We start from the raw sequence: 15,187 nt of genomic DNA, 5'->3' as shown, positions 1-15,187 counted from the left end.
AACATGTAACTAAGTTTCATAGCCCAGATTTCTTCTGATGGAATTTAAATCATAAATATATTAAAATGTTGTTGACTATTCAAGTCAGTAAGTAGGCAAGGTTAAAGGAAATATATTATTTATTTCTAGGGAATAACAGTTTCATTTTCTTATTAGTCCAACAATAAGAATACAAGGGAACTTAGATATAATTGTAGACTTTGCACTACAAGAATACAAGGGAACTTAGATATGATTGTAGACTTAGGTCTCAAACTGCCTGAATAGCAATTTTTAATAAACAGAAATAAAGAAAGGTAACCATTATTTACACCTAAATTATCTATATCATCAACTTTTCAAAGATCTTCAAATATATTCTCTTGCTACAACAAATTTATGATTTAGTTGTTATTGTTACCCTTATTTTAGAGGTGAGGAATCAGAGACAAAGAAAGTTAAGTAATTTGTTTAAATTTGGATCAGTACTTTATAGTTTTAAAAAATAAGTCCAATATAATTCCATTTAAATACTGTATACAAGGGATGTATTTAGAAGAAAAAGAAAATTTGGGATATTTTATACAGAGGTTCACTTAGACTTTTAGAAAAGCATCTGCTCTGGTCTTAATTAAACGCTAAAAGTAACTGGAACAACGTGTAATCATTTAAGAGTCCATTGAATCTTAATGTTCAATGAAGTTACAAAAGTTATTTTACAAGCAAAACAAAAATAAATATTTATAAATGTTAATGCGATTTAATAGAATAACTGAATATAAAAAAGGAGTTGAGTTACATCTAAAATAGAATATTAGAGGCCAAAGCCATGCTACTTTTAATGCATTGCTTTACTTTTTATTAAAAATCATTTTAGACTTACAAAAAGATTGCAAAAATTGTAGGTTCTTATATAACATTCGCCTACCTTCACCTAATGTCAGTATCTTGTATATCTGTAGTACAATTGCTACAACCAAGAAATTAACATTGGTACAATATTATTGACTGAACCACACATTTTTATTCAGATTTTGCCAGTTTTCCCACTAATGTCCTTTACCTGCTCAGGATTCAAACCAGATTTCTACACAGGAACAGTTATCCTGTTCCCTCAGTCTCCTCCAGTGCAGGACAGTTCCTCAGTCTTTCTTTGTATTTCACATTTAAATATGCAAGTCTAAATGTAATTTTGAGTTTTTAAAAACAAATGAAATAGCATAAATGATAATATATTCCACCAATTATGCAATAATAACTGTTTAGACTGAACTTTATGCAACTTTATTGCTTAAATTGTTTCTAATGTTCTTTCTGGTCTGGGAAGTTTGGTGTCAATGTATGACAGATCCCGGGTTCTAAAGTATGTCAGTCAGTGTCCCAATTCCAGATCTGTCATCTGTGTCATTATCACCTTGGGAAGTGTTCACAATGAATCTTAGCCCCAATTTCCCCATCTGGGAAAAGGAGAACTGACATCTTCTTATACCATAATGTAAGAATTATATATCATTATTACCATATTTACTAATGATTTCATCATTGTGTTTCAGTTGAAGTGTCTCATTTTAATTTAAACATATGTCAAAAAAGATATTCTGGTAAAGGGACTATGCAAAACTTGATGGCGCATTTTATTACCCATGTTTATATTAAATTTATTACCTTTCCACTTACATTTTTTATTATATGGGATAATATATTTCCTGCAGCATTCTCAACAACTTTTCCAATAAAAACAGTCACCATTTAATGGCAAAAGGTCATACATGCCAACTTTATAATTACTAGAATAAAAAAAGTAGTTTCACATCTATCTTTCAAAGTAACACATACACTGAAATCTTCACAGCAATCCGCATGTAGAAAACCAACAGTGTCCCTGGATGCTGGGTGTTCAAGAAGTATCTGAAAGCAACTACAAACTTCTAAAACTTTTAATGGTCCATTTCTCACCATGAGTCCCTGGATCAGTTCTCCAAATTGGTGGAAGTTTATCCCTTATCTTCCAACAGGAATCTCAGTAGTAAAAAAATAAAATAAAATAAAATAAAATAACACTTGGAGCTTAGACTGTGGGTTAGATTTCAAAGAAAAGGAAAAAAATGGTAGGATAAAGAAGTTTATTTTTAATCTTGTAAAACAACCACATAGCTTAAAAAAAAAAAAAGCACCTAATTATGGAACATGAAGTCTGCAAAGAAAAAGCAAGAACCACCACTCCAACACAGGAAGCAAGAACTTTAGGTCTAAGTATCAACCGGAACGTGCATATTCTCTCTTATTCATGACTCATATTGTTAGTGTTTTATTTCTTATTAATTCATTTAGATGCAGTGTTTGGAAAAAGTCACAAAGCCAGAGGGACATTGAAAATAACAGCTGGAGCCATGTATAATCCTAATTTGCAAGACAAACTCTCAGCGGATTTCAAAATTCTTGCTTTTGACCTTCAGCAAATGGTAGGAAACTGTCTTTTTTTTTTTCAGCTGATTTAAAATTTCAAAACATAGTTTCACTAACTACCTGCCAAAAGATACATAGATCCCATTTTCTTACTTTGAGAAAATTAGTAAATAAATGTAATAAATGTATTTATTATACATGTAGTAAATAAATGTGCCCAGAATTCTTAAATATATGAGTCCTATCACCACAGAGAAGAAAATGGCCTATGATCCAATTCTAAACAGAAAAAAAAAAATCAATTTGTTTAAAATGTTTTATAAAAGTTTAAATCTTAAATACACTGTTTTTTAAACTTTTTTTTAGATAGATGATGTCTTTCAATCAAGTAATCTGAAAAATGAATATAAAAACTCAAGAATTTTAAGATTTGAGTAAGTACAGCTCAAAAATTTTCTACTGTTAGAAAGAAGGCCCAGAATCACAAAATAGTGATTTTATTTTATTTTTTACTAATATTTGGTAAATGTAAAACAGGGTGACCCACTGTCAAGAGAAAAAGGAACACTTAAAATTTTCAACATTTTTCTAAGGATTTTATGAGGAAAGTGGCATAGCATAAACTTTCATATTAGTAGCAAATAATAACGCTGGATAATTTATCTTAAGTCAACATGTTTCTCTCTCCTGAGTAAAATCTTTCAAAACACATGGATAGGGCTGAGGTTGAATGTATGCAAATGCACACAGAGTGTTTCATCTGCTCTGAATGTGTAAAAGATGCTCATTTATCACACTCCATTTACACTGAAAGTCACAGAGAAAAGACACTTATTCACTGCTGCACTCAGAAAGCAAAGTCACTACCTATAAAATGTGAATATTCATTAATTTTACTTTTATTAATTTATCATTTACTACACATATATCATTTATTGTGTACTGACTAATGTTACTAAACATTACATGGCAAGTTGTCTATACAGTTAGTAGAATAGGAATTCAGGAGAGAGAAAGACTTTAAATGATGTAGTCTGCCTTTGCTTGCCTGCTTTAGGTTGGAATGCCCACAGCTTCAGTGGGAAATTCATTGTCATCCAACAAAAGAAAGTGATTCACACTGCTTAAAATGGATTCCATTATACAAGGATATCTGATAAAAATTAGGAATCCATTCTCAACGTTGCTGTGAACATCATTGTTACTGAGGTGTTTTACTTGTTTCTTTATAATTTGTTTCTAGAAAATTATTTCTTATTCTCAACCACATCTTTATTTCTTTGACTCTCACCCACTGATCCTGATGGTAGCTCTTAAGGTTTTACAGAATAAATATATCTCTATCTTTAGATTTCAGTCTTTCAAATACCTGAAGACTGTTTCTAGTGTTACCATTTTAAATGCAGGTAGGTACTTTCTGGGGTTTTGTCTAAGAAAAGCACTCTGACCTTCTATTTTTCTTTCCCCTCTCCATGTAGGCTTCTGCACTAGCCCTACCATATCACCTGTACACTCGCAAAAATATCCTGCTTTCTCTCTTTTGTATACTTTTTCACTGCCTAGATCTGCATTTGTTCCTTACTATATATTGCATCCATCATTACAATCCATCCTTACAAGCCATTAAGAACCAGTCCATGCATCTCCCACAAGGATGGTCACATGATACTCTAGCCCCAGTTAGGTATGTCTCAGACCTGCTCACTTAGCATCCTGTACCTACAAATAAAGTAACAACTGTCATACTATAATATAATCGTTAATGTGTCTCCTTTGTTAGACTATGAGCTCCCTCAGGGCAAAGAATATCTTTGATACCTGTATTTCCAGAACCTAGTTAATGTCTGCCTCAGAGGATGTACTTTATAAAGTCCTAGAAAGTAAATAAACCATTTCCTTGGCACCTGATGTTGATATACTGAGTACTATGTTAGGTGCCACATGTTTTATTTAGCTCTTGTCCTACAGATATAAAAATAACTATACTCTGACCAGGGCGTTAACTTTTTGTTATCATAGAATTTTAATAAAAAAAAAATCTAAACTAGTTCTCTGGGAGCACAGAAGTGTTACAAATTCAAGAGCCCCTCAGGTTGGAAAGGAGAGTCATGGAAGGTTTCGTCTGATAAGCATGAGACAAGACTACTTCAGGAGAGAAGAAAAGGGAAGCTATTTCTGTTACAGAAAGGATTGTTGCATATTAATGACGTTTTATGTCTGTCAGTGAGTGTCCAACAAGATGTTGAGACAACAGGAAGGTGTTGAATATAAGCCTAGGAGTCTGACGTTTAACCTTTTTCAAGTGGAAGCCATAAGGGACTCTAGGTCATTGGAGAAATTCAGCGAGTCTAACTGTAAAGTGAGTCTCATCTACTACCTCACATCAAGAACAACTGGGTCAGAGAGCCTTGTGACAAAGACACTTGGTAAAAGAATCTTTAAGTCCTAGTGACCAAATAGAGGAAGGAAGGTCAACTCAAAGGCAGAGATCTCATTTAGAAAAACAATGACAAGGTATGGGGGCGCCTGGGTGCTCTGTTGGTTAAGCAGCCAACTTCAGCTCAGGTCATGATCTCGCAGTTCGTGGGTTTAAGCCTCATGTGGAGCTCTGCTGACAGCTCAGAGCCTGAAGCCTGCTTTGGATTCTGCCTCCCTTTCCCTCTGCTCCTCCCCTTCACTCCTGCTCTCTCACTCTCAAAAGTAAATAAACATTAAAAAAAAGAAGAAGAAAAGAAAAACAATGACAAGGTCAAATGAGGATTATTTAATGGGCAGAAGAAAACTCGGGGACTTGCCATTTCTTGTTGGAACAAAACTAATCCTATCAAGTGGAAGTCATAATGAAAACAACAACAATAGAAAAAAAGTTTAAAAATCTCTTTTGCTCTTTCTTTCATTTCTTACTTCTTTCTCATCTATTTATTTACCTGTACTTATTCTTGGTCGAATTGTATATTCATGACATCTTAGTCCCAATGGCCAAACAACCCTACACCCATCTACTGTCTTCATTCCGACCTACCATACAGAGGCTTCTACCCTTGTTTTCCAGGACTTATTATCAGCAAGAGCCTCTTTTATGGGCTCAATATCAGAACTGGAAGGAGACATGTGGACTCTTAGGAAAGGTTTTTGTTTGTATGTTTGTTTGGTTTAGGTTTTTGTTGTTGTGTTTTGTCTTTCTCAAAAGAGTATTTTTATAATATTTATTCAATATTCTGTGATAATAAAAACATGCATGCAAGATTTTTTTTTTGTCACTTCAAGCAATCTGTCTATTTTGGAGTATGTAGATTCAATTTCTCTTTTCCAGTTTTGTAGAGGATTGAGTGTGGATCTGTGCATTAAAGCCTTAATTCAGATTTTTTTCAAGTATTTTAGCATTCCTTAAGGAGAGTTACCCCAGGTACTTGCCTCTCATATCAGGCTCTGCTCAGTGAAATCCATACAAAGCACAGAGTCCATTGCAGAGTTTATTAGGATAGTTTTGCTAATGGAAGTCTTCATATCCACATGTTTACAACATGCTGGATAACTTTATTTTTACTAGATGAGGAAAAATTGCTGAATATAGACTTTTATATATATAGGCCTAATAGATGATCAAAACCCCATTTATCGGGGCGCCTGGGTGGCGCAGTCGGTTAAGCGTCCGACTTCAGCCAGGTCACGATCTCGCGGTCCGGGAGTTCGAGCCCCGCGTCGGGCTCTGGGCTGATGGCTCAGAGCCTGGAGCCTGTTTCCGATTCTGTGTCTCCCTCTCTCTCTGCCCCTCCCCCGTTCATGCTCTGTCTCTCTCTGTCCCAAAAATAAATAAACGTTGAAAAAAAAATTAAAAAAAACAACAACCCCATTTATCAAACCCAGCATTTTCTTTGATATTTAATAAGTAATCTTTTATTTATCTAGAAGGTAAAGCCACTATACTGGAAACCATAAATTATTGAGCTGAGGAATTAATTCTTTCTCTTCCTTCATAGCTACCTAGAAGACCAATGTAGTACCTAAATCTTGCTATGTATTTTATAATGATTCACAAATAATACACTGTATCAATGTAGAGATACTTTCACCCAGTTGTACCTGAACTACGTTTAAATCAGAAGTAAAGATTTGAAAGATGCAATGCAAAAGAATTTCATGAAAATGTCTGTAAGATAAATTATAGGTCAGTTCTTTGCAAGACTGAGAAGAGAAAGATAGGGAAAGAAATTCAGAAGCAGGAAAGAAAGCAACTAGGAAACATTTAGATTTATTTTAAATAATCATTTATAAAATGACATACTCAGAATAAAGTGGCAGACTCCTAATTACCTTAATAAATTATTTTAATTTTAAATTCCAATTGATAAAACGGGCAACAGAAATAACTGAATTCTCAACTAACCATATCCCCACCAACAGTGTGGATTTAAAAATCCCTTAAAATACCTATTTTCCTTTTTCTTACTGATTTCAATTAAACTCACATTATATTCACATGTATATGGTCACATTATAGCACTCAGAAAACTAAACTTAGTCATCAAGGTATCCTTCTTTCCTTTTAAAAATATCCCTCAATATCAGGGGACCTGCGGGCCCAGTCGGTTAAGTATCCGACTTGATTTCAGCTCAGCTCATGACCTCATGGTTGGTGAGTTCAAGTCTCCCATCAGTCTCTCTGCTGTCAGCACAGAGCCTGCTTGGGATTCTCTCTTTCTCTGCCCCTCCCTCGCTTGCACATGCTCTTTCTCAAAATAAATAAACATTTAAAAAATTGTGTTACTTAATATCAACTCCTGCTCCTCTATTCAAGTGTGTGTGTGTGTGTGTGTGTGTGTGTGTGCGCGCGCGCGCGCGCGCGCGCGCACGCGCGCGTGTGTGGCCACTCTGCAGGTTTGCTCTCCTCTGGGAACACTTAATGTTATTCTGCTTTGTGGAAAGTGCTTTGATTCAGAGAGCATTTAGCAGTTGATTCTTTTAATAAAGTGCTGTTTACCCTTTGTGGCGATATGCAGCTTATTTTGCCCTTTGAGCACAGACAAGTCACAAAGTTAGGAAAGGAAAGGCTTTTGTTTACTCAGCAACCCTAGAGGTTATCAATATCATTAAGAAAATAAGAGATAAGAAACATTTTGATTTATTGCACACAGGCTTTCCGTACAGTGATAGGATTTATCTGCTTTACAAAAAAACTCAGATATTCCACTGGAATAAGTACTTTGAAATGAAAACGGCCATCGCTATGTTGTTGTTGTTGTTGTTGCTGTTATTTCCCTAAAGGAAGAATTCTCATTTACTTTAATAAATAAAATCAGTCTCACAGCAGTGATAGAGATTGGTATCATACCAATCAAATAACAGCTTTAGCTTTCTCATTAGGTAAAACACAAATGTTTATTATGTTTTTTCCTGATTTCTATATATATGTCTCTTATCTCAAGATTTACACTGAGGAAGAGAAATTTTAAAAAATACAACCGTATGTGATATATGCTAATTAACTGGAATTAAAATAAAAAGCTTAAAAACACAAAAAGATATTTGTAAAAATAAACAAATAAATGTAGATATAGAATGTGTAACTCTTGCTCTTCTAAAGTACAAATAACTAAATAAAATGTAAAATTTGCAGCTAAGAAGATACATCTTTATGTATTTTTATGCCTGGTTATGAACTAATATAATCATTTTCAATGCAATGAAGGAAAATGCCAGACTTGTATTTTCTTTAACAAAAATGCCTTACTTCTTCACTCTCTAACTCAAATAAAATAAACACAAGTATTCAGCCAAATTAAACATGTGGAGATTACATAAACAACTCAGATTCAGGGGTGCCTGAGTGGCTCAGTCAGTTAGTTAGGCATCCAACTCTTGATTTTGGCTCAGGTCGCGATTTATAGGTCACAGGTTCAAGCCCCACCCATTGGTTTCTGTGCTGCCAGTCCAGAGGCTGCCAAGTATTCTTTGTCTCCCTGGCTCCCTGCCCCTCCCCCAACTCATGCATGCTCACTCTTTCATTCTCCCTCTCTCTCTCTCTCAAAATAAATGAACATTTTTTTAAAAGAAACAGCTCAGATTTAATCAGAATTGAATTAAAGAATTAAACTATCTCCTGTGCAATCAAGGATAAGTTTAAAATTTTGATATGAAGACCGAGAAATGTATTTTAATCCCGTCCATATTTAATCCTGTCCATTTAACTATATGGGGGCAAAGGGCAGTTAAGGAGGCATAATTAGAAGAAGGAGGAGGAAGAAGTGCAGGAGGAGGAGAGTAGAGGGATGGGGTGGGAAGGAAGTAGGACAGGGAAGAGAGTGTCAGAGAGAGGAGGAAGAAGGAGAGCAGCAGAAGGTGAGAGAGACTTCTCATTTATAAAATTTGGTCACTATGATTAAATTAAGTTAAACATTCTGACTTTTAAAAATTATTTATTTAATAGAGATGAAGTGTGAAGGAAGAGAAAAATAGAAGATTCTATCTCCTGAAATTATGGAGGGAAAAATTATCTATCTGTTCCTCCCCAAACCCAACTAGCTACCTTTCCCATTTACTTGATATAAAAATCTAGTAAAAATGCAAAATAAAAACCTGGACCTGCATCTAAGCAAACGTACTGTATTGTCTTTCCTCTCAACAAATAGTTCCTATGGTGTTGATAGTGATGGTGTTGGCAGTATGGGAATGGGAAGTACACAAAACCACACCTGTAAACAGAGACTCTGGACTTCATTCCTATCTCTGAGAGTAATAGGCTGTGTAACTCTGGGCAAAGTTACCTACATTAGTCCAGGCCTCAATCTCCTTGTTACTAAAATAACAATGTTGGCCAACATTAGGTGCAAAAACAGAGTAATCTCTCTTTTCTGGAGCTTCTGTTTAAATAAGCATGGAATAAAGCCTGGAAGTTGTATGCCAGTTAGGATTTTTTTTAATTTATTTATTTAAATTAAACTTTGTTAACATAGTGTAGTATTGGCTTCAGGAATAGAGCCCAGTAATTCATCACTTACATATAACACCCAGTGCTCATCCCAACAAGTGCCCTTCTTAACGCCCATCACCCATTTAGCCCATCCCCCCACCCAAGATCCCTCCATTTCTTTTCTGTATTTAAGTCTTTTATGGTTTGCCTCCCTCTCTGTTTTTATCTTATTTTTCCTTCCCTTCCCCTATGTTAATCTGATTTGTTTCTTAAATTCCACATGTGAGTGAAATCATATGATACTTATCTTGCTCTGACTAACTTATTTCACTTAGCATAATATACTCTAGTTCCATCCACATTGTTGCAAATGACAAGATTTCATTCTTTTTGATTGCCGAGTAATATTCCATTGTGTATATATATCACATCTTTTTTATCCATTCATCAGTCAATGGGCATTTGGGCTCTTTCCATACTTTGGCTATTGTCTACAGTGCTGAGATAAACATTGGGGTGCATGTGCCTTTTTGAATCAGCACTCCTGTATCCTTTGGATAAATACCTAGTAGTGCAGTTCCTGGGTCATAGGGTAATTCTATTTTTAATTTTTTCAGAAACCCCCACACTGTTTTCCAGAGTGGCTGCACCACTTTGCATTCCCACCAACAGTGCAAAAGTGTTCTCTTTTCTCCACATTCTCACCAACATCTCTTGTTTATTGAGTTGTTGATTTTAGCCATTCTGACAGGTATGAGGTCATATCTCATTGTTGTTTTGATTTGTATTTCTCTGATGCTCAGTGATGTTGAGCATCTTTTCATGTGTCTGTTAGCCATCTGGATGTCTTCTTTGAAAAAGTGTCTAATCATGTCTTCTGCCCATTTCTTCACTGGATTATTTGTTTTATGGGTGTTGAGTTTGATAAGTTCTTAATAGATTTTGGATACTAATCCTTTATCTGATGTCATTTGCAAATATCTTCTTCCATCCCACCGGTTGCCCTTGAGTTTGCTGATTGTTTTCTTCACCATGCAGAAGCTTTTTAAGTTGATGAGGTCTCAATAGGTCATTTTTGCTTTATTTCCCTTGCCTCCGGGGATGTGTCTAGTAAGAAGATGCTGTGGTTGAACTCAAAGAGGTTGCTGTCTATTTTCTCCTCTAGGATTTTGATGGTTTCCTGTTTCATATTTAGGTCTTTCATCCATTTCGAATTTTTTTTGTGTATGGTGTAAGAAAGTGGTCCAGTTTCATTCTTCTGCGTGTTGCCTTCCGGTTTTCCCAACACCATTTGCTGAATTGTTTTCCATCGGATACTCTTTCCCGGTTTGTAGAGGATTAGTTGGACACACATTTGTGGGTCAATTTCTGGGTTCTTTATTATGTTCCATTAACTTCTGTGTCTGTTTTTGTGCCAGTACCATACTGTCTGGATGATTACCGCTTTGTAGTACAGGCTAAAGTCTGGGATTGTGATGCCTCAGCGCTTTGGTTTTCTTTGTCAATATTACTTTGACTTCGAGGTCTTCTGTGGTTCCATAAAAATTTTAGGATTATTTGTTCCAGCTCTGTGAAGAATGCTGGTGTTATTTTGATAGCGATGGCACTGAATGCATCAATTGCTTTGGGGAATATTGACATTTTAACAATATTTGTTCTTTCAATCCATGAGCATGGAATGTTTTCCATTTCTTTGTGCCTTTTAAAATATCTTTCATAAGATTTCTGTATTTTTCAGAGTACAGATCTTTTACCTATTTGGTTAGGTTTATTTCTAGGTATTTTATGGGTTTTGTGGCCATTTCAAATGGGATAGATTCCTTGTTTTCTCTTTCTGCTGCTTCTTTATTGTTGTATAGAAATTAAACCCATTTCTGTACAATGATTTTATGTCCTGGATTTTCTGAATTCACATATCAGTTCTAGAAGTTTTTTGGTGGAGTCTTTCTTATTTTCCACTTAGAGTATCATGTCACCCGCAAAAAGTGAAAGTTTGCCTTCTTCTTAGCCAATTTGTATAACATTTATTTATTTTTGTTGTCTAATTGCTGAAGCTAGGCCTTCCAGTACTTTGTTGAACAACAGTGGTGAGAGTGGATATCCCTGTTTCTAACCTTAGGGGGAAAGTTCTCAGCTTTTCCCATTGAGGATGATATTAACCTGTGGGCCTTTCAAAAATGATCTTTATGATGTTGACGTATGTTCCTTCTAACCCTACTTTCTTGAGGATTTCTATTAAGAAAAGATGTTGTATTTTGTCAAATGTTTTTTTCTGGATCGATTGAAAGGATCATATGGTTCTTATCCTTTCTTTTATTAATGTGGTGAATCACATTGACTCATTTGCAAATATTGAACCAGCCCTGCAGCCCAGGAATAAATTCCACTTGATCACAGTGAATAATTCTTTGGCCAGTTAGGATTTTTAGAACTCCAATTAACAACACATAACTAGAAGCCCCTGGGTGGCTCAGTTGGTTTAGCATCCTGCTCTTGATTTTGGCTCAGGTCATCCCAGAGTTGTGATCCAGTCCCATGTCTGGCTCCACCCAAAATGTGAAGCCTGCTTAAGATTTTCTCTCTCTCTCTCTCTCTTTCTCTCCTTCTGCCCCTCCCCTTTTCATGCTGTTGCTGTCTCTCCAAACACACCACACACACACACACACACACACACACACACACGACAAAAAGTGCCATAAACAGCAAAGGCTGTTATCATCTGACATCACAAGAAAACTGGAGATTTCAGCAGAGGTTAAGTCAATGGTACAATGACAACGACATAAGCTGGAATTTGGGTGCTTTTCTTCTTTCACTATGCCATCTTTAGCTTATCAACCATAGCTTGTCTCAAGGTCCCAAGATGGTAGTGGCAGTTCTGACAATCACATGTAAATATAATAATGTTGAACAAAGAAGAGTAGTAGTCTACTATGAGCTTTTTTCCAGGTAGATATGGACAAATTTTCCAGAAGTTTCTCACCAGTGTCCCCTCAGATTCCATTTCATTCATATGGCCTTGGATAAAACTGCCATTGACATGAAAAATGGTTGGAGAAGACATCACGTTTCCTGAGAAAATGGAGAGTTATTCTCAAATAAAATTAAGAATCAGTCAGCATGGAAAAATTAATGAAGGTGGAAGAGTAGATAAAAAGACAATGTGTGACAAAATGTATCTGTTTCAAAGACTGCAAGTGGTTCCATGTAGGGGTAAATTTGGGGACCTCTGAACTAAACAGTCACTGAGGAATCTTCTCATTTACAAGATTTGGTTACTATGATTTATGCGAAGTTAAACATTCTGACTTTTAAAAATAACTTATTTAATAGAGGTAAAGTGTGAAATTATTACATCAGAGTAAGCCACTTTATTTCCAAAATGAGAAACCAGCTACAAAGACAACAATCCCTCTGCTAAACTGTGAAACCTGAATAGTGGCACAGATATTAAGAAAGAATATTGTACCTGGAGAACATGCTGATCTACTATGATATTCAAGGAATGTTCTGATTCAATATATAGTCCTTGGGGGAAAAAAATTGCAAGCTCTACCAAGACAATGGTATGGACAGATAAAGAACATTTTTAGAGTTGAGGAAGTCCTTGAAGAATCTTATTAACTTATAGATACCACAGGGTATGAGTGTAACTGCCCAAATTTCAGAACCAGCAAACATACAATGGAAAATTTGATTCTCTCTAGGCTTCCTCTTTAGGGTCCAAGTATACTCTGAGTACCCTCAGCTTTCTGAGGGGCACACAATGGAGATCAAGACTAGAGTTTGGCTCCCAAGTGGTTTTACCCCAGAAGAATACCATGAGCCAAGCAGAAGTGTAGGCAGGAGAGCAAAAGTCTCTCAAGTATCCCTGTTGGGCCAAAAATTTATTCATTTTTTTATTGTTTAAACTGTAAACAAATCACCAATTAATCAAACTTTTTAAATGGATGTTTCAGAGCAGGGGGTAAATAAAAGGGAATATAATTTGGGCCATATAATTGGATTCTAATGTTATGGTCAGAAATAATGTAGGCAAAATAATCCCAACTCCTGACTATGAGACGGACTGCATTTCCCCAATAATCCCACGTGTATGAATCTTCTTTCTATCCCTAGAAATCAGGGCATATTTTGATATTTTTATATTAAGAATAGAGAAGAAAAAGTAGATATGATTCATTGCTCTAAGCTTGCTCTCAGGCCTTTATAAAGTACATAGAAAACTCTGAAATTAGTGAAACTATCTTAGACTTCTCCCAACTTAGAAATCATCTGTGAAAAATTACAGATCCACACTTTTCTTTCCTTTGCACAGTAAATTAAGAGTAAATATCATGATACCATGTGATTTTGTTTAATTTGACACAGGTAACCTAGGGAAGAGCCTGGCCTGAGGATTAGGGTGCTAATGTAGAACTCAGAAAACTTTAATTCCGGATATGTCTGTGTTCTTGGACAAACACTTAGTTTTCCAATCCCCTTTCCTTCCACCTGTAAATTAAGGTAATATTTCACATAACCTACCAAGGTTTACTACACAAGTGTAATAAGGTGATAACTGTAGAGAATTTCAAAGACCCCTTACATGAATTAAATACGAATCATTTGATGAAGGCTGACTTTTTCCTCTTATATCATCTTTTGCTTTACAGAAATGGCAGCATTATAGTTATATTTGACCTTTTCTTTGCCCAGTGGGTGTCAGATGAAAATGTAAAAGAAGAACTGATTCAAGGCATTGAAGCAAATAAATCCAGCCAACTGGTCACTTTCCATATTGATTTAAACAGCATTGATATCACAGGTATCTGTGAACATTATTTGATTTCTTTGAATCATTAAGCTATGAAATTAAAATTCTAGCTATATACCAGGGAAGCAGTGGGATCGTCCTTGACTTTAGGAACATGTCTTATTGCCTGAGGTAACACATTTACATGAGAAATGTGAAATATGGAGAAATCATATTTGAAGAAAAATACCAGTGAGGAAAAGTTTGTAAAATATCAAAAAGGTTCTGAAAATATTGGCATACATAAATGTTTGTGGGTCACATCACATTCTTGGCATTTGTCAAGTACACCCTAACTTTCCAGGAACCCTCTGATAGTAAGTAACACTCATTACTTTCGGATAGAGTCATAGATGTTATTAAATTACGAAGTCACATGTCAAGCCCACTCTAATTAAGAACTTACAAGGAGAGGAAAAAACATAGAGAGCTCAATGAGTTTGATTCATCCCAGTTATTTATTAATAAAAAATAAAGCTTCATTTTTAAAATAAGTAATTTTATTTTTTTTAGTGTTTAGAGAGAGCACAAGTGGGGGAGGGGCAGAGAGAGAGGGAGACACAGATTCCCAAGCAGGCTTCAGGCTCTGAGCTGTCAGCACAGAGCCCAATGCAGAGCTTGAACCCTTGACCCACGAGATCATGACCTAAGCTGAGGTCTGACACTTAACTGATTGAGCCATCCAGGTGCCCCTAAAATAAGTAATTTTAAAATAAAAATAAATCAAAGGGGAAGAGATATAAGGCATTAAAAATAATAGTAGGACAATAATGTCTATCAACACCTAGGTTATTCTAAATTTTCCATTCTAGTTATCCTCCATCTAATTCAGTTCAACGAACATTTACATATATCTTCATTTTGTTTGAAAACAATACTACTAATTTACCAGATCTATCCAGGTCCACCATCCCTTACCTGTAAACCTTGGAGTCAGGTAAGTTCCGGAATTTGGAAATTTTGGGACTTCAGAAAGTTAACCAGTATATAAATACCCACATCAAGTGGAATAAAGACAAAATTTAAATAGCCTAACACCAGTTGAAGCAGTTTTGCTATAGAATGAGATCAGTCAGTACAGGTTTGTTTCTAAATCA

At 35.4% G+C, this 15,187-nt stretch overlaps 1 protein-coding gene across 1 annotated transcript in view; it reads left to right on the top strand.

Annotated features, from left to right (window-relative positions):
• Window positions 1-15,187, top strand: part of TMPRSS15 (transmembrane serine protease 15) — a 121,384-nt gene that overhangs the window by 378 nt on the left and 105,819 nt on the right. The window contains exons 2-4 of the mRNA XM_047100465.1: window positions 2,311-2,441; window positions 2,752-2,819; window positions 13,951-14,102. Of these exons, the coding sequence (XP_046956421.1) occupies window positions 2,311-2,441; window positions 2,752-2,819; window positions 13,951-14,102 (351 nt within the window). The remainder of the gene's footprint in view (window positions 1-2,310; window positions 2,442-2,751; window positions 2,820-13,950; window positions 14,103-15,187) is intronic.

The sequence above is a fragment of the Lynx rufus genome, unplaced genomic scaffold (assembly GCF_022079265.1).
Source record: "Lynx rufus isolate CCGP_SWC_20201006 ecotype Redwood Valley unplaced genomic scaffold, mLynRuf1.p SCAF_5, whole genome shotgun sequence".
Classification (NCBI taxonomy): domain Eukaryota; kingdom Metazoa; phylum Chordata; class Mammalia; order Carnivora; family Felidae; genus Lynx; species Lynx rufus.
The sequence above is the reverse complement of the archived record's forward strand: the minus strand, read 5'-3'. Positions and strand labels throughout refer to the sequence as shown.